We start from the raw sequence: 25,277 nt of genomic DNA on the forward strand, positions 1-25,277 counted from the left end.
CATGCAACGTTAGCTAGCGAGCCAGCCAGCTAACGCTAGCTAGCTAACAGTACGCATTAACTTGAAATGAAAATGACTTTCTGACAAAATTAGAAACGTGTAATATCTGAAAATGTAACTAGCTAGACTCTCTTACCCCGTATACATTGATGAACGCTTCTCCCTCGCTGTCATGGATGCCATGGTTGCCATGGTTGCCCTTAGTTTGAAGATGTAATCTGGAGGCGTGTTTTATACAACAGCCTTCTGTGTGTTCTCTTTTTGACTCTGTCTGCATATTTGCAATCAAACGCCAGAATTTTCTCAATTTCCTTAGCTATCATACCCAAATTCCACTGATTTCAAAACTCGGTCGTCCAGAAAGTGGAGAGCAACACTTATGCAGTTCTACTACGTGATATCTTAAAAAAAATCAGTGTTAGAAAGGATTCCCTACACATACTGACCAGCTCATGTTACAGACCAGGGGTACTCAACTCTTCCCCCACGAGGTCCGGAGCCTGCTGGTTTTCTGTTCTACCTGATAATTAATTTCACCACCTGGTGTCCCAGATCTAAAATCAGACCCTGATTAGAGGGGAACAATGAAAAAACAGAGTGGAACTGGCTTCGAGGTCCAGAGTTGTCACGCCCTGACTCAGGGGACGCTTATATGTTGAGTCAGGGTGTGTATATTCTATGTTGTGTAGTTCTATGTTTTCTATCTAGTATGGGTATTTCTATGTTGGCCGGTGTGGTTCCCAATCAGAGGCAGCTGTCGCTCGTTGTCTCTGATTGGGGACAATACTTAGGCAGCCTATTGGCACTATTGAGTTGTGGGATCTTGTTCCGTATAAGGTATGTTGTTTGTGTCTACCTTGGACTTCACATTTCGTTTCGTTTATTGTGTTGTCGAGTGTTTATTAAGTTTAAATAAACATGTATGCATATCACGCTGCGCCTTGGTCCGTCCCGTCTATGAATGAACGCGTCAAGAGTTGAGTTTGAGGGTTATAGACAGAAGCGTGCTACATGGCAGACTGTAAGGGTTGGGGTGAGGTGTGACCCAGGTGCGGTGCAGGATTTACAGTAGGCAGTAGGCAGAGATGGTGAAACAAGGATCTTTACTGGTGATCCCGAAGCCAAAATACAAAATAATGGACTTATCAAGATAAAAGAAAGGCGGAGCAAATAAGTCTCCAAAAACCGTCTGACAGCCAAAATACGAAATACTACCTAAGTCTGAAACAAATAACGAAACAGGGAGAATACTTCTCAAGCACCTGTACATAGATCTCCGATCAGACACTGAGTAGTACTGCTGGACATAGAGAAACTAGCAGAGAAAACTGAGCAAGGGAACACAGGGAAGTGAGGGCATAAATACACAGGTGAACCGATAGACACAGGTGACACCAATAGGATGATGATTAGTCCCGACTGTGAGTGAGTAGGTGCCTAAGATTGTCAGAGGATGACACCTAGTGGGTCACTCCGGAACTGCGACCCTCTACTGTAACAGCAGACCAATCCAAACTCATCTCTCGGCATGTCCAGCCCACTCATTATCTCAGCCAATCCTGGCTAGTGGGAAGGTTGCATTCTTTTTCCGTGGCTAAACCAACTAGGCTCATAATTTACATTTTTTATTCGTATTTACAGATGGCATACAAGTTTGTTATAAAGGCACATGAAAGTTCACATGTTCCAGAAGGCATTTCTACCAAAAAATACGCATTTCGATTTAAAAAAAAGTGTACGTTCAAATGGCTCTCCTGTGAAGTAGTGACGCGGAACATACGCCTAGTTTCCTGAAACAAGACACATATTTCAAATGTGCAGGGATACTGGAGTGATAGAGGTAAATATGTAAAGGGCTAAGGTGACTAGGCATCAGAATATATGATAAACAGAGTAGCAGCAGCGAAAAGATGATTGTATGTGAGTGTGTGTGTGTGTGTGTGTAGAGTCAGTAAAAATGGGTGTGCATGTTATGTGTGTGTTGGAGTGTCAGTGTGCATGAGTGTGTAGAGTCCTGTGAGTGTGCATAGAGACGGTGCAAAAGTACAAATAAAATACAAGGGTCAACTCAGATAGTCTGTGTAGCCATTCTGTTAGCTATTTAGCAGTCTTATTTCTTGGGGATAGAAGCTGTTCAAGAGCCTGTTGGTGTCAGACATGATGACTGGTACCGCTTGCCTTGCAGAAGCAGAGAGAACAGTCTATGGCTTGGGTGGCTGGAGTCTAACGATTTTCCGGGCCATCCTTTCACATCGCCTGATATAGAGGGGCTGTCCGCACCACCCTCTGTAGCGTCATGCAATCGAGGGCGGTGCTGTTGCAATACCAAGCAGTGATGCAGCCAGTCAAGATGCTCTCAATGGTGCAGCTGTAGAACTTTTTGAGGATTTCAGGGCCCATGCCAAAACCTTTTCAACTTCCTGAGGGGGAAGAGGCGATGTCACGCCTTCTTCACGACTGTGCACGTGTTAGTGGACCATTTTAAATCCTTAGTGATTAGGACGGCGAGGAACTTGAAGCTCTCGACCAGCTCCACTGCAGCCCCGTCGATGTGGATGGATAGGGACGTGCTCGCACCCCCCTCCATTTCCTGTAGTCCATGATCAGCTCCTTGGTTTTACTGATGTTGAGTGAGAGGTTGTTGTCCCGGCACCACACTGCCAGGTCACCAACCTCCTCCCTGTAGGCTGTCTCATCGTCGCCGGTGATCACGCCTAGCACCATCAGGGACCACAGGAGGGGACTAAGCACACACCCCTATGGGGCCCCCGTGTTGAGGGTCAGCATGGCAGAGGTGATGTTGCCTACCCTCACCACTTGGGGTCGGCCCGTCAGGAAGTCCAGTATCCAGTTGTAGAGGGAGGTGTTCAGTCCCACGGTCCTAAGCTTGGTGACGAGATTGGAGGGGACAATGGTGTTGAACACTGAGCTGTAATCAATTAACAGCATTCTCACATAGGTATTCCTCTTATCTAGGTGGGTGAGGGCAGGATGGAGTGCAATTGAGATTGTGTCGTCTATGGATCTGTTGGGTCGGTGGGGGCCCTCACGCACGGTACGGTGGTGTTATTATCAAAGCGTGCATAAAATGCATTGAGTTCGTCTGGAAGAGAGGCATCATTGGGCAGATCACGGCTGGGTCTTCCTTTGTAATCCGTAATGGACTGTAGCCTCTTTCACATGCCGCAGGCTTCGGAGTCTGTGTAATATGCTTCCACCTTATTCCTATATTGTCCTTTTGCTCGTTTGATGACTCTGCAGAGGTCGTAGCGGGACTCCTTGTACTGGTTATTGTCCTCAACCATAGCCTCAGGGGGCTACAGTTGAGGGGGCTCAGGGACGCCCAATGATTTTGCATTCATTAGAGACCACAAGAAAAACACACCCACATCATCTCATGGTGGGCTGGAAATATGCCCCATGTACCAAAGGATTTAGCACATCCCCTCAGAAAGTTGTGGCCTTTCACAGCAGACTGTCAGTAAAGACCAGCATAGTGCATGAGATCCTTTGAAGATCTACATGGATTGTAATGATGTTATTTCGAGTAGCTAGTACTCTGCAGTTAACCAGAGTGGGAATGAATGTCCTGCAATGATATTAATTGAAAGTTGACCCAAACTAAGCTATATGGACTGTCATTTTCAAACTCTGGTTATTTTACTTTCTTTGCCAACACTTTGCATTGCATCACACAACACACCTGCTCTCTCCTGCAGCCCTGTCTGTCCCATGGCGGTGGCGGTCGGACAGATACCAGGCAGCAGTTAAAGAGGGAGGTTTGGGTCTGTACAGTATACTTGCCTTCTGGGCCCATTACATATGAGAGAAAGGGAGGGATAAAAGAGAGACATGATAAAGGTTAGAAACTGGACGGAGAGAGAGAGTAGACGGAGAGAGGGATTGAAGACAGCGAGAAACAGAGATAAAGAATTTGAGACAGAGCCGGGACTTTAAACAGTCTCCCTCTCCCTCTCCCCTCCTCTCCCTCTCCTCTCCTGAGTTAGCCCCAGGTAATAAAGCCTAGAGCAGCCTACTACAGTATAGCAGAGAGAGCCTAGCATGGCCTGTTTGATTTGTGTGCAGTGAGGCTTGGTCAGCCACCACGCAGCTCACAGCCCCTCCAGGACTCTCAGCCCGGGGCAGAGAGCCAAGCACTCCTAACCTCTCCCACTGACTGGAGGCCACCAGGGACCCTCACAGCCCATGCAGGGGCCACAGGGACTGACCACAGAACTCGGAACTGGACTGCCCTCCACCCCCTCAAAAACATAGACACAGGCTGTCTTGAGTAATCCAGCGATAAGGTCCAGAGAGAGTGAGGGCTGAGGGGCTGAGGACAGAAGAGGGGAGAGCGAGGGAGGGAGAGAGAAAGAGAGATGGAGAGTGAGAGAGCGAGAGAGAAGCAGTGTTCTGACGCCCTCACATGCATCTCTCCTCCAGTTCACCCTGATCAATGGGTTTCTGGGGTGACTCAGCACTTTTTGTTATAATGGATTCCATATACTATGTACCATGTTACATAGAGAGTACACATTCCAATGCAAGACTGATTTTGATACCATTTTATTCGCTTAACATTCATATTACAAAGTTATACTCCCCTTGCTGTGAGTCTTCTTTACAAAATTGATTTTAATGCTTTAATCTGGCATAGTGCAAAACTGTACAAGCAAAAAATGGTTGCCTATCGAAACCTATGATACATTTACCCCAATGTAATGTGTCTTTGTCAAACTAGATGAGCAGAGCTAGACCGTAGCAGACCCTGCAAGAGAGAGACAGTCCTAGTATTGTTCCCTCACCTAACCTGCCCTGCAGAAGAATGTGCTCTTTGCATGGACCTCCAACATGGGACCAATAAATAACCAGCTACCTCTGGAGCAGTCAAACTTTCACCATAGTCTGTGAGGACACCCATCTGTTCAGCATGGAGAGCCATCATACATTTGGGCTTGCTAGCCTCTTAGTTAAAACAAGAGGGCAAACATATTGAGTTCATACCCGAACCCCCACTAGACCAGTAGGAATATCTGCCTACCTCTGTGGGAGGTGTTCTTAGACATGCCAAGGGTTAATTCTCTCTCTCTCTCTCTCTCTCTCTCTCTCTCTCTCTCTCTCTCTCTCTCTCTCTCTCTCTCTCTCTCTCTCTCTCTCTCTCTCTCTCTCTCTCTCTCTCTCTCTCTCTCTCTCTCTCTCTCTCTCGTCTGGACTGCTTCTTCTCTCTGTCTTCTCCAACTCACACCCCTGACAGGAGCATGCACGTACACGCACACGCACACACCACTCCACCATCGCTTTGCCCACGCTCACTGTCACAGACATTCACTTTCAAGACAAAAAAAGGGAGAGACAGACCTGACCACAGGGGAAAAGAAGAGGAGGAGAAGGTGGTAATAACACTACAAAATGATGCCTTCTGCCCAGTCCTGAAAAAAAAGTAAATTGAAAGGCAACAACAAAGTCAACCGTTTGTAGCCAAAGGGATATTAAAAGTAGGAAGAAACAGTAAGGATAAAACACTTCTGACTTGGTATTGGTGAGATCAACTTGGGATCAACTTATGATATTTAAGGAGGGAGGTGAGAGGAGAGGCAGGAACCCTGGGAAATGGGAACAGGTCTCAGTAGGGCGCTCCAAAAAGGTCAAGTTGCACATAATTCTCCATATTTTTCTAATAATGCCGAGAAGATGTCTGAAAGAGATAGAGTGCAGCCCTCTTTGGAGGTAAATACGAATCTTTGGAGTGTCCTGCTGAGAGAGAGAAACACATTGGCAGGAGGACGCAGTATTTATTGTTGAAACAGTGTGTAATGGGAATCGCTCAAAACACCAAGGAGAGATGGATGGCTAAAAGGAAAACAAAGGAGACATTTTTGTGTTTCTTAATCTAGTTAGAAACACAAAGGAAATATCTGCTAAATACGTCTGCATACCCCCTAAAACATGAATGCAAGTATGAATGCAAACACACCGCACATTCGCACACAGATTCCCACACACACATGCGCACACATGGTTACACACGCACACACACTGCAGAAACACTGCAATTGCCTAGCATGAGTGTTGTTTTAACAATTAGACCGTGTCAAGTCTGAGACAAACGAGACCTCACAGATACGGGGTTGAAAAAAGGAACACTTGGTGTGGGGGCTTAAAGAATGTTCTCTAACACATCAGCTCCAACTCCCCTGATACTTCCCATGTACAGGGCCAAGCCACAACCACCAGAAACCCTAAAAACAACCTCCAGTGGGCCCCAAAAACCACTGCAAAGAAAGTACAAACAAGGAGCTCAAAAGAGAAAGAAAGAAAAAACACATGAAAATAAGAAAAGATTAGGAGACTTCCCCTTTTTCTCTCATCCAACCATGAGTAACACAGACATGGCAAAGGTAGCAACAACACTTGTGTGTTTGTCAAAAATAAGGTGCTGTCACTAGATTCTAAGCTAAACTAAACAGCACACGTTCATCTGTTACTCTTTACTATATTGGAAAAGACAGGAATTGCTACATGTTGCCTGAACAACACAGATAATCAATAACTCTCACTGAAGATGTTTTTACACAGTTCATGATGTGATTTTAAAGGGTATTTATGGTTGTTAATATAACAGCAAAAAAGCCATTAGAAAAATCATGGTGACTAGAATATCATTCCTAAACCTTGAGCTGCATAGATGTAATTTATTCCCTGCCCTCTTTCTCTCTCTCTCTCATTTTTAAATATGCCCGCCGACAAAGTAAACAATTACAGGATGCCCTTTCGAATAAGAGCTGAACAAGAGTGGGCTAGTCGGGGGAGAGAAACAGGGAGGGATGGAGAGAAAGAAAGAGGGAGAAAAGGAGGGAGAGAGCTCCAACATAGGCTGAACCCATAGGTCTGAATTTCAAAAGGCCATTTGCTAATATGACATCACTGGGTCTATTCAATTCATTACCCAGGACACAATCACCATTATGGCTGCAACCCAGAGATTTGAGCCGCTGCTGCCTTCCTTCGACACTAACTCATTGATTAAAAGCTCTCTGGAGAAGCTAAAAGGAAAAGCAAGAGAAAGCCAGCTCTGTCATGGTCGCTGTAGACTAGCTCCCTACATTCCAGCAGAAAGAGCCCAGCTAATCATCATTATAAATGGCAAAACGACAGATCCTGATGTAATAATTTATCATTAAAGGTCCAAAGCAAACTTTTTTATTTCAATATCCAATCATTTATGGGTAACAATTAAGTACCTTACTGTGATTGTTTTCAATTAAAATGGTCAAACAGAACAACAAAAAATTGCTTCTTAGAAAATAGCAATATCTCAAGTAATTATTTTTGCTAGGACTGTCTGGGAGTGGGGAGGGGGAAACTGAAAACTAGCTGTTATTTGCAGAAAATGTTGGAACTCTGTTTCTTTCTTCTAACTAATTTACAAGCCCGTGAAGTCTCCAGGCAGGCCAAATCTCCATCCCACCAAAACAGGCTGACATTTCAGGCAGGTCTTTTCAAACAGCTCTTTCACTAAAAGGGCATTACCATAATTTTCACAATTTTACAGTATTATTCCAACCTCATAGTGTGGAAATGTATATAAAACACAGGAAAAACACACTTTTGACAGCACTGGGCCTTTAAATGATTAATTACTTATGTAAGCCCTTGCTATAGTAGCGCAGTCACTACCTGCATAGAATATATACACTACATGGCTAAAAGTATATGGACACCTGCTCGTCAAATATCTCATTCCAAAATTATGGGCATTAATATGGAGTTGGTCCCCCCTTTGCTGCTATAACAGCCTCCACTCTTCTGGGAAGGCTTTCCACTAGATGTTAGAACATTACTGCAGGGACTTGCTTCCATTCAGCCACAAGAGCATTAGTGAGGTCGGACACTGATGTTGGGCGATTAGGGCTGGCTCGCAGTCGGCGTTCCAATTCATCCCAAAGGTGTTCGATGGGGTTGAGGCACAGGGTTCTGTGCAGGCCAGTAAAGTTCTTCCACACCGATCTTAAAAACCATTTCTGAAGGACTTCGCTTTGTGTACGGGGACAAAGTTGGAACCACAGAATCGTCTAGAATGTCATTGTATGCTGTATTATTAAGATTAGTTAGTGTTGCAACAGAGGACACTCGGCGGTCCCGTTCTTTGAGCTTGTGTGGCCTACCATTTTGCAGCTGAGCCGTTGTTGCTCCTAGACATTTCCACTTTACAATAACAGCACATACAGTTGACCCGGGAAACTCTAGCACGTCAGAAATGTGACAAACAGACTTGTTGGAAAGGTGGCATCCTATGACGGTGCCACGTTGAAAGTCACTGAGCTCTTCAGTACTGGCCATTCTACTGCCAGTGTTTGTCTATGGAGATTGCATTAGCTGGTTGCTCGATTTTATACACCTGTCAGCAACGGGTGTGGCTTGAAATAGCCAAATCCACTAATTTGAAGGGGTGTCCACATACTTTTTTTTTTTGTATATAAAAACATATTTATTTTATTTGCTAAAAAAACTTGGGGGGCCAAATAAAATCACCCAAGGGCCAAATTTGGCCATCGGGCCGCCTATTGTGGAACCCTTCCCTAAGTCTTAATTGTTCCACTTCCAGGCTCAGCATGGCTCTCTCTCTCCTCGCTGGCTGCCTGTCCTGAAATCACACCCAGGTTAAGGTGACACGCTGACACATTCCTGTGAATGCGCTCATTAGACAACGTAGCACTCTCTCCTTCCTTTCGCTCTCTCTCTCTCTCTCTCTCTCTCTCTCTCTCTCTCTCTCTCTCTCTCACACTCACACACATATTCCTAATTAAAAACCTGGGAGTCTATTTATGTCCCATCACGCCGTTTGACACATGATTTAACGGTGCGGCGGGCAGAGGAGAGGAGGGAGGAGGGGAAGGGAAGCGAGGAAGAAGAGAGGAGGGAAAAGAAGGGGGAGATGGAGGGGAGAGGAGAGAGTAGGACAGGGTAGATGAGAGGAGAGAAGAGAAGGAGAGGAGGATGGAGGAGGTAGAGGAGACCGTATAAAAGAGGATGGGACAGTACAAGAGAGGATGGCGCTAGAAGTCACCCGCCACCGATGATGTCATCGCACACGACACTGTCAGACAGCGAGACGAGCCATTTGATCTTTTTATTTTAGTCCCAGTTTCATCCCCCCATCACTCCCGGCAGCTTATCCTGCCATCCCTCTCTTCTCTCATGGGGTCAGCCATATCCCTTCCAGTCCCCCCTCCCCGTTTACGCAACAACTCCCTTATTTGTTTCAAATGGAATGCGCTGCTCCGTGGAGATAAGCCCCCATTCAAAGAGATTCAATTAAAAGGAGATAAACAGTGTCCTTGAGGATGAGTGCAGATAACAGATTGGACTGACACAGCTGACTCTCTTTGTTTTGTTAATTAAAGATGACCTCATCGCTAAAAATGGACGCCGGTTGTCTCCTCATCACGAGCTTCACCATCAGCAGATTGGAGAGCAGGCAGGGGGCCAAGACAGGCTTTTTTTCTCTCTGTCTGTGTGTGCCACACACATAGTTACACTCTCTCTCTCTCTCTCTCTCTCTCTCTCTCTCTCTCTCTCTCTATCTGCAGGCAAGGTAACTCTTTCTCTCAGATGTCTCACTGATGCTTGCTTGATCTGTCTCTTTCTTGCTCTCTCTCTCACTGTCGCTCACACATGCACACATATACACACATCAACATACTGAGGGAGGTCAATCAGTTGCATGCACACACGTGTGAACCCACTCATACCGAGTTACATGTGTTCAGCAGTTCAGAAACACCCTATTTTAAGGACAGAAAGGCTAATGTAATAATGTGCACGCACACACCCAAGATTATGATAGGGATGCTCACTTCATGTTTGCATTAGTTTTATGATTTAGGTCAATCTAATGTTCATTAGGAGATTATACACATCCTCTATGTTGAGTTGAGTGAGTTCTTAAAGACCCAGTGCACTCAAAAACGTGATTTTCCTGTGTTTTATATATACACTATATATACAAAAGTATGTGGACACCCCTTCAAATTAGTGGTTTCGGCTATTTCAGCCACACCCGTTGCTGACAGGTGTATAAAATCGTGCACACAGCCATGCAATCTCCATAGACAAACATTGGCAGTAGAATGACCTTACTGAAGAGGTCAGTGACTTTCAATGTGGCACCGTCATTGGATGCCACCTTTCCAACAAGTTAATTCATCAAATTTCTACCCTGCTAGAGCTGCCCGGGTCAACTGTAAGTGCTGTTATTATGAAGTGGAAACGTCTAGGAGCAACAACGGCTCAGCCGCGAAGTGGTAGGCCACACAAGCTCACAAAACGGGACCGTCGAGTACTGAAGAGGGTAAAAATCATCTGTCTTCGGTTGCAACACTCACTACCGAGTTCCAAACTGCCTCTGGAAGCAACGTCAGAACAATAACTATTCGTCGAGCGCTTCATGAAATGGGTTTTCATGGCCGAGCAGCCGCACACAAGCCTAAGATCACCATGTGCAACGCCAAGCGCTGGCTGGAGTGGTGTAAAGCTCGCCGCCATTGGACTCTGGAGCAGTGGAAACGCGTTCTCTAGAGTGATGAATCACGCTTCACCATCTCACAGTCCGACGGACAAATCTGGGTTTGGCGGATGCCAGGAGAACGCTACCTGCCCCAATGCATAGTGCCAACTGTAAAGTTTGGTGGAGGAGGAATAATGGTCTGGGGCTGTTTTTCATGGTTCGGGCTAGGCCCCTTAGTTCCAGTGAAGGGAAATCTTAATGCTACAGCATACAATGACATTCTAGACGATTCTGTGCTTCCAACTTTGTGGCAACAGTTTGGGGAAGGCCATTTCCTGTTTCAGCATGACAATGCCCCTGTGCACAAAGCAAGGTCCATACAGAAATGATTTGTCGAGATTGGTGTGGAAGAACTTGACTGGCCTGCACAGAGCCCTGACCTCAACCCCATCGAACACCTTTGGGATGAGCCAGGCCTAATCACCCAACATCAGTGCCTGACCTCAGCAATGCTCTTATGGCTGAATGGAAGCAAGTCGCCGCAGCAATGTTCCAACATCTAGTGGAAAGCCTTCCCAGAAGAGTGGAAGGCTGTTATAGCAGCAAAAGGGGGACCAACTCCATATTAATGCCCATAATTTTGGAATGAGATGATCGACGAGCAGGTGTCCACATACTTTTGGCCATGTAGTGTATATATAATTTTCGTTCATTAAAGACTGTCAAATCACCTGTAAATGAGCTCAAAGTTAATTTAATTTAGGAAATCTGTTCCCAAGTATTCCCACGCATACTGTAAATAGAGAGGAGTATGATCGTATCCCAATTTAATCAAGGTTTGAAATTATTCTGTTTTTCTCAAATACTATATCTGTTTGAGATTCTTGCAGTCAATTTGCAGTGTACAGATTATTTATAACTATGTTCCGGCCCCTCGACCATCCGCTCAAGGATACATCGGCCCACGGCTGAATGTAATTGAGGACCCCTGGCTTAGGGGAATCATAGAAATATCATAGGGATTCTCAATACCCAGAATGACAAGGAAAGGTGTACTGTGTAATAACGTGGGCCATTGCTAAAATAATGCCTGCAAAATGCTTCAGTACAGTATTGATACATGGAGGAGGAGAGAGGAGAAATAGGTAGCTAGGCAGCTAGGTTTTAGTTGAACTATGACATTGAAGTGAAAGATAGATATATGAATTGTCTATACGTATATTCACTTATTTTCTAAGGGTCATCCAAAACAAAGGAATAAAATGAGATTTTTTACAACCAAATCTATATTTTTGATAAAAATGGCATGTTATAGAAGGATCCAGACACCTTTTTTGTGATTTCACATTTTGGAGAAACTTACCCAAAACAGAAAATAACTTCCTCATCCTCGTTGTGTAGTATGGGGGCCCCAAAAACACATGAACAAAGGCACCAAAAACATCAAAATATGTCATTTTAGAAACGGCAAAGCTCTCAGTATAGTGATGCAGGTCTTTATATGTTGTACACTTGAAATTGTGTCATTCTGAACTTTATACGCAATGTTATATTCCCTTTTGCGCGACTCAAGCCATTTCCCCTATCCAGCTGTTCCATTCTCTGTGTAGCCTGCTGCTATAGGTAACTGCCAAAATAAAGGAAACACTAACATAAAGTGTCTTAATAGGGCGTTGGGCCACCAGGAGCTGACAGAATAGCTTCAATGCGCCTTGGTATAGATTCTACAAGTGTCTGGAACTTCCTGTGCGGAAGCACCCCATGCTTTCATTATACTTTGTATCCCTCATTTACTCAAGTGTTTCCTTCATTTTGGCAGTTACTTGTAGAATGGACAGAGAGGTATCGCTCGAGTCGCAACAAAATGGAATTTAACGTTGCGGATAAAATTCAGAATGACACAATTTCACATGTACAACATCTAAAGAGAGCTTTGCCGTTTCTAAAAGGACATATTTGGGTGTTAATGTTTTTTCGGGGACCCCATACTACACAATGATTACAAGTACTACTACAATAATTACAAGTACTATGTACTTGTAATTATTTTAGAAGCTTTCTGTCCACTTTAAGTGGTTTAAGTGACCTCTTTATAATGTCTTTACAATATTTATTTTATGCTACTTAAATGTCTCACCCCTCAGAAGTCAAAAGGTTTGACTAAGTTTCACCAACAGTAGGCCCTATGGGAATGCTGAGCCCTGCTGTGTCAATCCTACTATCCCACTATGAATCAGCCTCAGGCAGAGCGGCCGTCTCGTTAGATAATGTAATCTAATAGAAATCCTGCCTCTGCATTGGTGTGCCATCTAGAGGTCTCTACAGGCCTGAATGATCATCAACCTCTGATCATATAAACTGTATGTCTAACGGAAAATAACACCAACATATACAGAATCTAACACTACTTAAAGAAATATGACTGATGAATAATAGATTGTACTGTAAATTATGTTTTCAATGTATTTGAGATATCTCAGTTTCTCCCTTTACTACTCCAGCTGTTTCTTGTTTGGTCTAGCATTGAATTGACAGTCCCCCTCCCTCTCTTGTCTTTGGGCTATCTTCCTGCATAACAGACATACTAGGTGCAGACTGTGCTATTCACCCTCTGTATGCTCGGGGAGGTGGGGACACCAAAGTGTAGCCAAATGCCATTGGTGCATTCTTACAAATATTTAGACGTACGCTATAGTAAAATATACCAACATGAATTTCAATAAGTCCCTCGGACTGAAACAATAAATATTGACTCACATGAACCCACAGGGCCTTTGGCTGGGACCATAAAGCAGCACTATATCAAAGGGGAGCTGCGCTCCCTGGGCCCAAAGTGTATATAAAAAGAGGGAGAGAAGGAAAGAGGGATGGAGGGGAGGACAGGACAAAAGCACATTGAGTCCTCGCTGCCCCCACTTCCAGTAAGCCTTCCCCCTAATGTAGGTACCAGGCTTTTTTCAGAACTAAAACCAAACCAAAAACACAACACAACACAATAAAGTACTGTTTATAGATGGTGGTAGCAGAACATTGTGCTTTTCCCCAGCGTTGGTCAGCTCCAAAGCAAAACATTCACCTCAGTTTGATCAGTAAATGCAAAACATATTTGTGGGCAGCCAGTCCAATAGCCTTAGGTGCACACAGGATTTGTTGTGAAATTTGTGCCAATATCACAACAATATGTGGGAAGAGGGGGCGGGGTCTGGAGGGAAGAAAGGGAAGGAGGGTGTTTTGCCAGTCCACAGTGTTACGAGTTGATGCTCTGAGTTCCTCTTTGAAATACTTAGCTGTCCCTTTATTGGGAAGGCACATAACTCCAGTAATACCTCGGCTGAGATTATGGAACAAATGCTTCCTGTCTGACTCGCATTGACCTCCGGAGCTTGTTAGCTTCGGGTCAAAGGTCACAGCAGATGGATTCAGGCTAAAATGCCAGACTGACAGTGCTCTAAATTCTAACATCTATATAACTCATTCGTTGAGTCCAGGCCTGGACTGTAGCATGTGGACTCCAAGTCCTCAGTTCTCTTAGATCCTATGCTGCTAAGTGGCGAGCTAGGGTTCAGATCGCATTCTGGGTTTTATGGTGATGAGGCGGTTTCCAGCGTGGCTAAGATCAGGCCGAGTTAACAAGGCTTATCAGGACCGTGTACCTGTCGGCTGCGCCTGTAAGGAGGAAGTCCCAAGCTTTACGACGTGGAAATGGGAGGCTTTCAAGATGAGGAGGAGATATTTCCTCCATTGACAAGTGATGTCCTTTTACAAGGAGCACAAGGAGGACAAACATAATCTTCTCTTACCACACTCTTTCCTTCTTCTCTAATTCTCTGTCCTCCAAGGGCATATAGACGTTACGCAACGAGAAAGCCAATACAAGGGTCTGATGGCGAAGTTATCGCTCGTATCTAAAAGAAAACGGAATCCGAACTCAAAAGCACTAACATCCGTTACCATTACGAAAAGATACATGATTTTTGGAGGAACATCTTTGATTGGTATTCAAAGGTATATGAGAGGGCCATTGAACCTGACACAGAACTTGCTCTCTTTGGCTGCTCAGAGTCTGTTCTGATGCTTGGAATGGTGGCAGATTTTTTTTTTCTCCTCACAGAATGGAAGTCACCCACCCATCCTTGCTTCCGTAGATGGCTAGCAGAAATAATTACCACCATTCACTTGGAAATATTAGTTTTTTCAAGACTAACTCCTCCAGCAGATTTCTCAAGATTTGGGCTCCGTTTCTGGACCGTCTGGACAGAGACTGATTGTGAACACTGACTAGGAACGCTTATTGTTGTTGTTACTGTCATTGTTGCTCTATTCTTGTCCCATGTCTTGCTTAAGCAATACTTCATTTCATATATCTTGTAGCTGTGTTTTTTTGTTATTTTTTTGTGTGCTTTTGTTTTGTACTAAATTGCAAAAGAAAATCCTTTAAAATAAAATATATATACAGTTCCAGTCAAAAGTTTGGACACACATACTCATTCAAGGGTTTTTCTTTATTTTTACTATTTTCTACATTGTAGAATAATAGTGAAGACATCAAAACTATAAAATAACACATATGGAATCATGTAGTAAACAAACAAGTGTTAAACAAATCAAAATATATTTTATATTTGAGATTCTTCAAAGTAGCCACCCTTTGCCTTGATGACAGCTTTGCACACTCTTGGCATTCTCTCAACCAGCTTCATGAGGAATGCTTTTCCAACAGTCTTGAAGGAGTTCCCACATATCTTGAGCACTTGTTGGCTGCTTTTCCTTCACTCTGCGGTCCAACTCATCCCAAACCATCTCAATTGGGTTGAAGTCGGGTGATTGTGGAGGCCAGGTCATCTGATGCAGCACTCCATCACTCTCATTTGTCAAATAGCCCTTACACAGCCTGGAGGTGTGTTTTGGGTCATTGTCCTGTTGAAAAACAAATTACAGTCCCACTAAGCCCAAACCAGATAGGATGGCGTATCGCTGCAGAATGCTGTGGTAGCCATGCTGGTTAAGTGTGCCTTGAATTCTAAATAATCACAGACAGTGTCACGAGCAGAGCACCCCCACACCATCACACCACCTCCTCCATGCTTCACGTGGGAACCTCACATGCGGAGATCATCCGTTCACCTACTCTGCGTATCACAAAGACACGGCGGTAGGAACCAAAAATCTCAAATTTGGACACATCAGACCAAAGGACAGATTTCCACCGGTCTAATGTCCATTGCTCGTGTTTCTTGGCCCTTGCAAGTCTCTTCTTCTTATTGGTGTCCATTGTTTTTTTTTGCAGCAATTCGACCATGAAGGTCTGATTCACACAGTCTCCTCTGAACAGTTGATGTTGAGATGTGTCTGTTACTTGAACTCTGTGAAGTATTCATTTGGGCAATCTGAGGTGCAGTTAACTCTAAAGAACACATCCTCTGCAGCAGAGGTAACTCTGGGTCTTCCTTTCCTGTGGCGGTCCTCATGAGAGCCAGTTTCATCATAGCGCTTGATGGTTTTTGCGACTGCACTTGAAGAAACTTTCAAAGTTCTTGAAATTTTCCGGATTGACTGATCTTCATGTCTTAAATTAATGATGGACTGTCGTTTCTCTTTGCTTATTTGAGCTGTTCTTGCCATAATACGGACTTGGTCTTTTACCAAATAGGGCTATCTTCTGTATACAACCCCTACCTTGCCAAAACACAACTGATTGGCTCAAATGCATTAAGAAGGAAAGAAATTCCACAAATTAACTTTTAACTAGGCACAACTGTTAATTGAAATGCATTCCAGGTGACTACCTCATGAAGCTGGTTGAGAGAATGCCAACAGTGTGCAAAGCTGTCATCAAGGCAAAGGGTAGCTACTGAGAAGAATCTCAAATAGAAAATATATTTGGATTTGTTTAACACTTTTTTGGTTACTACATGATTCCATAAGGTGAGGGAAAAAAGTATTTGATCCCCTGCTGATTTTGTACGTTTGCCCACTGACAAAGACATGAGCAGTCTATAATTATAATGGTAGGTGTATTTGAACAGTGAGAGACAGAATAAAATAAAATAAACACATGTCAAAAATGTTATCAATTGATTTGCATTTTAATGAGGGAAATAAGTATTTGACCCCTCTGCAAAACATGACTTAGTACTTGATGGCAAAACCCTTGTTGGCAATCACAGAGGTCAGACGTTTCTTGTAGTTGGCCACCAGGTTTTCACACATCTCAGGAGGGATTTTGTCCCACTCCTCTTTGCAGATCTTCTCCAAGTCATTAAGGTTTCGAGCCTGACGTTTGGCAACTCGAACCCTCAGCTCCCTCCACAGATTTTCTATGGGATTAACGTCTGGAGACTGGCTAGGCCACTCCAGGACCTTCATGTGCTTCTTCTTGAGCCACTCCTTTGTTGCCTTGGCCGTGTGTTTTGGGTCATTGTCATGCTGGAACACCCATCCACGACCCATTTTCAATGCCCTGGCTGAGGGAAGGAGGTTCTCACCCAAGATTTGACGGTACATGGCCCCGTCCATCGTCCCTTTGATGCGGTGAAGTTGTCCTGTCCCCTTAGCAGAAAAACACCCCCAAAGCATAATGTTTCCACCTCCATGTTTGATGGTGGGGATCGTGTTCTTTGGGTCATAGGCAGCATTCCTCCTCCTCCAAACACAGCAAGTTGAGTTGATGCCAAAGACCTCGATTTTGGTCTCATCTGACCACAATACTTTCACCCAGTTCTCCTCTGAATCATTCAGATGTTCATTGGCAAACTTCAGACGGCCCTGTATATGTGCTTTCTTGAGCAAGGGGACCTTGCGGGCGCTGCAGGATTTCAGTCCTTCACGGCGTAGTGTGTTACCAATTGTTTTCTTGGTGACTATGGTCCCAACTGCCTTGAGATCATTGACAAGATCCTCCCGTGTAGTTCTGGGCTGATTCCTCACCGTTCTCATGATCATTGCAACTCCACGAGGTGAGATCTTGCATGGAGCCCCAGGCCGAGGGAGATTGACAGTTCTTTTGTATTTCTTCCATTTGCGAATAATCGCACCAACTGTTGTCACCTTCTCACCAAGCTGCTTGGCAATGTTCTTGTAGCCCATTCTAGCCTTGTGTACGTCTACAATCTTGTCCCTGACATCCTTGGAGAGCTCTTTGGTCTTGGCCATGGTGGAGAGTTTGGAATCTGATTGATTGATTGCTTCTGTGGACAGGTGTCTTTTATACAGGTAACAAACTGAGATTAGGAACACTCCCTTTAAGAGTGTGCTCCTAATCTCAGCTCATTACCTGTATAAAAGACACCTGGGAGCCAGAAATCTTTCTGATTGAGAGGGGGTCAAATACTTATTTCCCTCATTAAAATGCAAATCAATTTATTACATTTTTGACATGCGTTTTTCTGTATTTTGTTGTTGTTATTCTGTCTCTCACTGTTCAAATAAACCTACCACTAAAATTATAGACTGATCATTTCTTTGTCAGTGGGCAAACTTACAAAATCAGCAGGGGATCAAATACTTTTTTCCCTCACTGTATGTGTTATTTCATAGTTTTAATGTCTTCACTATCATTCTACAATGTAGAAAATAGTAAAAATAAAGAAAAACCCTTGAATGAGTAGGTGTGTCCAAACTTTTGACTGGTACTGTATGTCTCAGCGTGCATCTGAGGTAAAGTCAATGGGTAAAGTAGTGACTGGCTACAACTGGAGCGAGGCATGTGAAAGGGGAGGGGGCAAAACAACCATTCATTTTTTTATTGGTTGTTATTAATCAAACTACATTAGGCCTACATAAAAAATAAATATGAAATGCTCCACACATGACAAAAAACTAAGTTTATAACTATTCCTGTACTGTCTGCTCCTGTGGACTGTCAATCATGTCCTGTCCCGAAGTTGACTCTAGAAGTTGACTCCCATTCCTGCCGGAATCCCGCGGGACCCGCAAGACCCTCGGGAGTCCTGTTCCCGTGTCAACCTCTACTCCACACTGCCTTCTCCCACCTGGACAAGAGGAACACCTATGTGAGAATGCTGTTCATTAACTATATATCAGCATTCAACACCATAGTGCCCTCCAAACGCATCACTAAGCTCAGGACCCTGGGACTGAACACCTTCCTCTGCAACTGGATCCTGGACCCCCAAGTGGTAAGGGTAGGCAACAACACACCCTCAACAAGGGCGTCCCTCAGGGATACGTGCTTAGTCCCCTCCTGTAGTCCCTGTTCACCCATGACTGCGTGTCCGCGCATGACTCCAACACCATCATTAAGTTTGCTGACGACACAACGGTGGTTGACCTGATCAAAGAGGACGACGAGACAGCCTATAGGGAGGTGGTCAGTGACCTGGCAGTGTGGTGCCAGGACAACAACCTCTCCCTCAATATCAGCAAGACAACAGGAAACTGAGGGCCGAGCACGCCCCCATCCACATCAACGGGGCTGTAGTGGAGCGGGTCGAGAGCTCCAAGTTCCTCGGTGTCCACATCACTAAGGAAGGCACGACAATGCCTCCTCCCCCTCAGGAGGGCCCTCAGATCCTAAAAAGGTTATACAGCTGCACCATTGATGACATCTTCACTGGCTGCATCACCGCTTGGTATGGCAACTGCTTGGCATTCGACTGTAAGGCGCTACAGAGGGTAGTGCATACGGCCCAGTACATCACTGGGGCCGAGCTCCCTGCCATTCAGGACCTCTATACAAGGCGATGTCAGAGGAAGGCCCTACAAATTGTCAAAGACTCCAGCCACCCAAGTCATAGACTGTTCTCTCTGCTACCACACGGCATGCGGTACCGATTCACCAAGTCTGGAACCAACAGGACCCTGAACAGCTTCTACCCCCAAGCCATAAGACTGCTAAATAGTTAGTTAAATAGTTAAACAAATAGCTACCAGGACTATCTGCATTGACCCTTTTTGCACTAACTCTTTTGACTCATCACATACACTGCTGCTACTCTTTATTATCTATCCTGTTGCCTAGTCACTTTATCCCTACCTATATGTACATACTGTATCTACCTCAATTACCTCGCACCTCTGCGCATCGACTCGTTACTGGTACCCCGTGTATATAGCCAAGTTATTGTTACTCATTGTGTATTTATTCCTTGTGTTATTATTTTTCTATTATTTATTTATTTCTCACCGCATTGTTGGCAAGGGCCCGTAAGTGAGCATTTCACTGTTAGTCACCTGTTGTTTATGAAGCATGTGACAAATAACATTTTATTTGATTAGTTGTTGATCTAATAAAGGACCAGGGGATGATCACCATCTCTAAGAGAAGAGGTAAACAATAAGAGAGGAAGGGGGATTTGGGTGCTTATTGCCGTTCAAAGGATAGGGGGCTCTGAGGCTGTGGAGACCCAAGGCTGACTGATGGTCTGCCAGGGGGGGGGATCGTAGATCAGGCGGATCACGGGTGTATAAACGGTAGTGTTTATGTACTGAGGACTCGGCCGACTAGGCCACTGTCCAAGCATATCAAAGAGAGTCAGTCCATCTCAGTCCATCGCTGCTGCTGCTCTTGACCTCGCCGGGGAGAGTAGGTTTTCGCTCCGGTTCGATTTTACTAACCGATCTCCCCACTGATCTGAAGACAGATTTGAGGATTGAGGATTGAAAAGGGAGATAGTTGTTGATGGTTCGTGCAGATGTGAGATCAGATCAGGGTGGTGCTACACCTTGCTCTCACTAAGCCTCCCAAAGAACAAGATGAGACGTATAAAAGGATCGAGTAGTACAGCAGAAGATATGGGAGTATATGTCAACAGGGAACATGGGAATAGGATCATACAAAGTAGGGAGTTGTAGGAGGTTATGCTGAGGATAATGTATAAAACCCCAAAACTCCCAAGGTGATGGTCAGGTGAAGACTAGAAGATCATTGCCTTTTAGAGTTTTTAACCCAAAGTGCAATCCATCCAATCCTACCTCAATACCTCCTCAATAACTCCAAAGTATTTCCAAGCCCAACGAATAGTTTTTACATTACTGATTTTATCTGTATCAAACAACCTGATGTGGATGTTGCTTCACCTGACCAACCCGATACCGCCTGAAGCCCATGGACTTTCATATCTTGCCGCTGTAGGTATCTTTTTTAATGCAAAAGCCATTTAGTTTCCAATGGATTTAACTATTGGAGGGTCGCATACCTGCTACAAAACTTCAGATATATGAGGTATTAAACTGACTCCAGTTTTGAAGAGCACTCAATTCACTTGGCAGGTGTATGAAAGCTGGGGTGTGGCCCAGATTGGAGCGGTCTGCTTTTGATCGTCATGTGCTTCTCTGTGGAAGTCTCATCTGTTGTTTAAAGCCTCCAGGTGACCAGGGACTGGGGCTCTTTATATCTATCCCGGTTCTGTTTCTTCCCCTAGAAAGGACTTCAATGCAAGGTCTTGAAACCAAACGATTCGCCATGGGTATAGAGGATATTAATTTCCATGGATGGAATTGGACATTGTGAAAAAACAATACTTGTCCGGGTTTGCGTAGCCATCTGAACTTGCTGACACTTGTTGTCTTTCCCCTATTCAGGTTACAGTGTATCACTGGCCGGGCAGACAGTCTCCTCTTCCCAAGTCTTGGAGAGAATAATTCCTAATTTTAACAAGTCCCCATTATTCCAACTTTTCTTGGCTTTCTGGAGGAATTTGTAGAGAGTTTGAGAAAGAGTTAGAGAGAGAGAGAGAGAGAGAGAGAGAGAGAGAGAGAGAGAGAGAGAGAGAGAGAGAGAGAGAGAGAGAGAGAGAGAGAGAGAGAGAGAGAGAGAAAGAGAGAGTTAGAGAGAGAGAGAGAGAACAAGAGAGAGATGAGAGACAATAACAGTGAAAGAGACACACTGTAAACTCAGAAAAAAGAGAACGAGAGAGAAATTGACATAGAAGGTAGAGATAAATAGAGAGAAAGACATTGTTCACATTCTCATCTGTATCCTGGACTGCTCTGACGCAGAGGTGAGTCACACAAACGCCATCTGCCCTGTTCCTGCCACACCCCTGCCAGGATGCCTATCTGTGCCCACTCCGGCTTCTGGGCCCGGCTCATCAGCTCTCCTCCTCTCCTCCTCCCAGGTGTGAATGATCGCCTGTCCACGTGGCCGATGACTAAAGCTGGCTATTTCCACCAACGTACCTCATCTCTTCTCCTTTATTAAATCCCTATCACCCAAAGCTCTGACTCACTACGCCAGACTTACACACTTAGGGTTCAGTGCTAATTAAGGCCCCTGTCACATAGCCTAACCTCATCCTCTCATCCTCTCATCCTCTCCTGTCTTCCCCCTCTTCCTCCTCCCACACACCACCCACCTCCATTTTCCCCCGTTCTTCCCTCTGGTTCACCAACCGAGTGTCTAACCTTGTCTGTGAGATACTCACAAAGGGCAGGCCTCCGCAGATCAGCAGAGCAACCAGTTAGATAATGTGGCTCGTCACTAGTAAATAAGCTCATTAATGTCCCTCTGGCTTTGTCATAGGATAAACAATTGTCAATAACTGATGTAGGTTGGACCAAAGTGAAATATACAGGTAGGTAACCTGTGTAGATCTCTGCCTCCGAGGGGTCCTCCACCCGTTTATGCTGGATGATGTAGTCAGACAGCTTGTAGCCAATCAGGGGCTCCACATCCAGCCACTCCAGGGCCACCATGGTGCTGGAGGGTTCCAGGTGAGGGGCCAGTCTGAGCCTGACACAGACAGAGAGAGGAAGGAGGTGGGCCACTTTAATACAATAACAATATGAGAAGTCAACTGGCACTGAGGACTAGTTTCCCGGGAACATTAAGCTTACTCCTGGACTAAAAGTTTGATCAATAGAGAATCTCAGTTAAAAGTGTTTTTTAGTCCAGGACTAGGCTTACTCTGTGTCGGGGAAAGCAGCCCTATGAGTCTGTTAATAAAATGTTTAGACCAGATATAGGGAGCAAGTTGGAATCATCAATGCATCCATTCGGCAAATCAAACAAGCAAGTAGGTCCATTCAATTTAACATGGAAACCCACCGGAGAGCCATTGTTCATTCAATGCCTTGTATCTCTCTCCAAAAGTTCTGAGGGTTACAATAGCTGGGGTGTATGATGATTCAAAACAGAGCTGGGGTAAGAGAACAAGACACAGTGTTATTTCTTGGGAGTAAGCACCGGGGTGTTTGGACTGACCTACAGCAATTAATGGTTGGTCCCAGCCCTAGGGATGGTTGTTACAACTCCAACAGTTCTCCCTAGGGTTGGATAGATGGGAGGTAGGCTCTGACTTACACAGGCTGCCTCAGGGGACTGCAGTTGGGAAGGCCGTCTTTGCTGAAGGCACTCAGGTCACAGCGACACCAGTTGTCGATGACATCTCCCTTGCCTGCACACCAGTATGAGCTCATCGTGGCGCTCTTGAAGGTCTGTGAAAGGTAACAGGTGAGAAAAATGCAATTATCTTCCGTACATTGACCTTCTGTGACGCTCTGAGTTATCCAGGCTCCAAGATGTCTGTTGTTACCCCTGTACGTGTCCCCATCCCCACCCCCCACGATGTCCGCCCCGGAATCGTCACACAGTCACACACGGGGGGCTCACAAGTTTTGTCACCTCCGCCACCCGAAGAGTCGCGGTGTGAGGGTCTGATGATACATGAGTGAGTAGCCTTGGAGAACATGTCATGTTCCTGTCTTGTTTAATTGGGAATGGTGACACATAAAGGTCAGTGTGTGTGTGTGTGTGTGTGTGTGTGTGTGTGTGTGTGTGTGTGTGTGTGTGTGTGTGTGTGTGTGTGTGTGTGTGTGTGTGTGTGTGTGAGTGAGTGGGATAGAGAGAGAGAGAGAGAGAGAGAGAGAGTTAAACAGATAAAGAATATAATGTCTCTAAGAGGTCAAAAGGCCAAAAATATATGGATTTCATCAATCTCATTCAACTGAATCACCGCCAAGATCATGAGTGTGTATCACTAAATTGTGCTGTGTCATCAGGCCAACCAAATGCCAATATTACCGTTAAATTGATCAAATAAGGTGACGTCAGTGCTTTGCCGAGCCACGGGCATGTCGAAAAGAGAGTTCAGGGGAGTTCGCAGGCACTTTGGCGCCCCGTCACACCGGCCAATCAATGGAGCACTTAGTCATTTATGTAAGCAATTGGTTGACAGTGCCGCTTAATCGCGGTCATCAAACACCTGCACAGAGAAACCAGAAAACATCCAGAAACATTATCGCTGAGCAACAGGCCCCTCCAATGATAAAGCCAACTAAGCCAAAGGAAGCCTCCCAATAATCTATAACAATCAGTCAGTCATCCAGAGGAGAGGACACCGAATGTGTCTTAAAGGGATTGTCCGATGTCTTCTTTATGCCCCTAACCCCCACCACCCTCTATCAACCCACCACCACAAACCAAAAACCATACAGTACAGGCACACATGCAAGCATGGCCCCATACATACACATGCACACAAAAAAAGGATGCATGCAGCACACACGCACGCAAGCACACGCGGTCATTTTTGAATTGCGGTGGCATTTGTGTCCCTCGGATTTGCAACCATGAAAAACACTTAAAAAATTACAAATTGTTCGGCTTCATACAGTGCCTTCAGAAAGTATTCACACCCCTTACTTTTTCCACATTTAGTTGTGTTACAAAGTGGGATTAAAATGGATTTAATTGTCATTTTTTTGTCAATGATCTACACAAAATATGGAAGAAAAAGTGGAAGAAAAATTCTAACATTGTAAATGTTTTTATGGAAAATAAAACACTAAGATACAGTATCTTGATTAGATAAGTATTCAACCCTCTGAGTCAATACATGTTAGAATGACCTTTGGCAGTTATTACTGTGATTCTTTCTGGGTAAGTCTCTAAAGCCTTGTTCACACTGCAGGCCTTAATGCTCAAATCAGTTTAGTTTTTCAAATTCGTTTTGGACTACTGACTGTCCAAACATGATGTAGTTCTGTCCTTGTAGTTCTGTTATTGTCTATTAATGTTCTGTATTATGTCATGTTTCATGTTTTGTGTGGACCCTAGGAAGAGTAGCTGCTGCTTTCGCAACAGCTAATGGGGATCCTAATAAAATACCAAATGCCAAACAGCAAGTTACAAGTGACCAAATCGGATTTGTGTGTGTTCAGATAGTAGTCATTTGCTGACATGGCTAAGCTAGTTGTCAAAGTAATGACGAGTGTGTGTGCAGTGGTGTAGGCTGATTGGTGGTGATCGTGCTTCCTATCACTCAGAAGTTATGTAGCAAGCTAAGGTGACAACAATGCCTGCCATGGACGTTTCCCAGTTGCTTTGAATTGTCAAAATCACAGTGTAAGAACACCTTTAAAGCCTCAAAGGATAAGATGATCCAACTTTCAAAAATATAGTTTTTGGATAGCCACAACTGTCAACTAGCTAGCTAGGTAGCTTTTTAGCTTTAAAGCGCATTCACTAATTTATTTGTAAACACTTAACTAGCTAGTTAGCTACCACATGTTCTTGTCAAACTGTCAACAGAGTAGGAAGTAACAAGATATGCCAAATAACAGTCTAAAAACAACTTGTGGGCAAATAAATCAGATTTGACCATTCAGACACAAGTCACATGGCCAAGAATCAGCTTTGTATCAGACTTAAAACCACCCTCGAAGGTGATTTGAAATGTAGCTTGACATTTCAGATTCAATGTGCTTTTTGTCTTTTCAGACTGCAGGAAAAATAACTGATTTGAATCGGATATAATAATAATAATATGCCATTTAGCAGACACTTTTATCCAAAGCGACTTACAGTCAT

The 25,277-nt window shown here is 44.4% G+C and overlaps 1 protein-coding gene across 1 annotated transcript in view; it reads right to left on the bottom strand.

The window, feature by feature from the left end:
- Window positions 1-25,277, bottom strand: part of LOC121541685 (astrotactin-2-like) — a 532,790-nt gene that overhangs the window by 41,574 nt on the left and 465,939 nt on the right. Inside the window, exons 18-19 of the mRNA XM_041850922.2 lie at window positions 22,770-22,903; window positions 22,051-22,199 (exon numbers count right to left, since the gene is read on the bottom strand). Of these exons, the coding sequence (XP_041706856.1) occupies window positions 22,051-22,199; window positions 22,770-22,903 (283 nt within the window). The remainder of the gene's footprint in view (window positions 1-22,050; window positions 22,200-22,769; window positions 22,904-25,277) is intronic.

The sequence above is a fragment of the Coregonus clupeaformis genome, chromosome 27 (assembly GCF_020615455.1).
Source record: "Coregonus clupeaformis isolate EN_2021a chromosome 27, ASM2061545v1, whole genome shotgun sequence".
In the NCBI taxonomy this organism is placed as follows: Eukaryota; Metazoa; Chordata; class Actinopteri; order Salmoniformes; family Salmonidae; genus Coregonus; species Coregonus clupeaformis.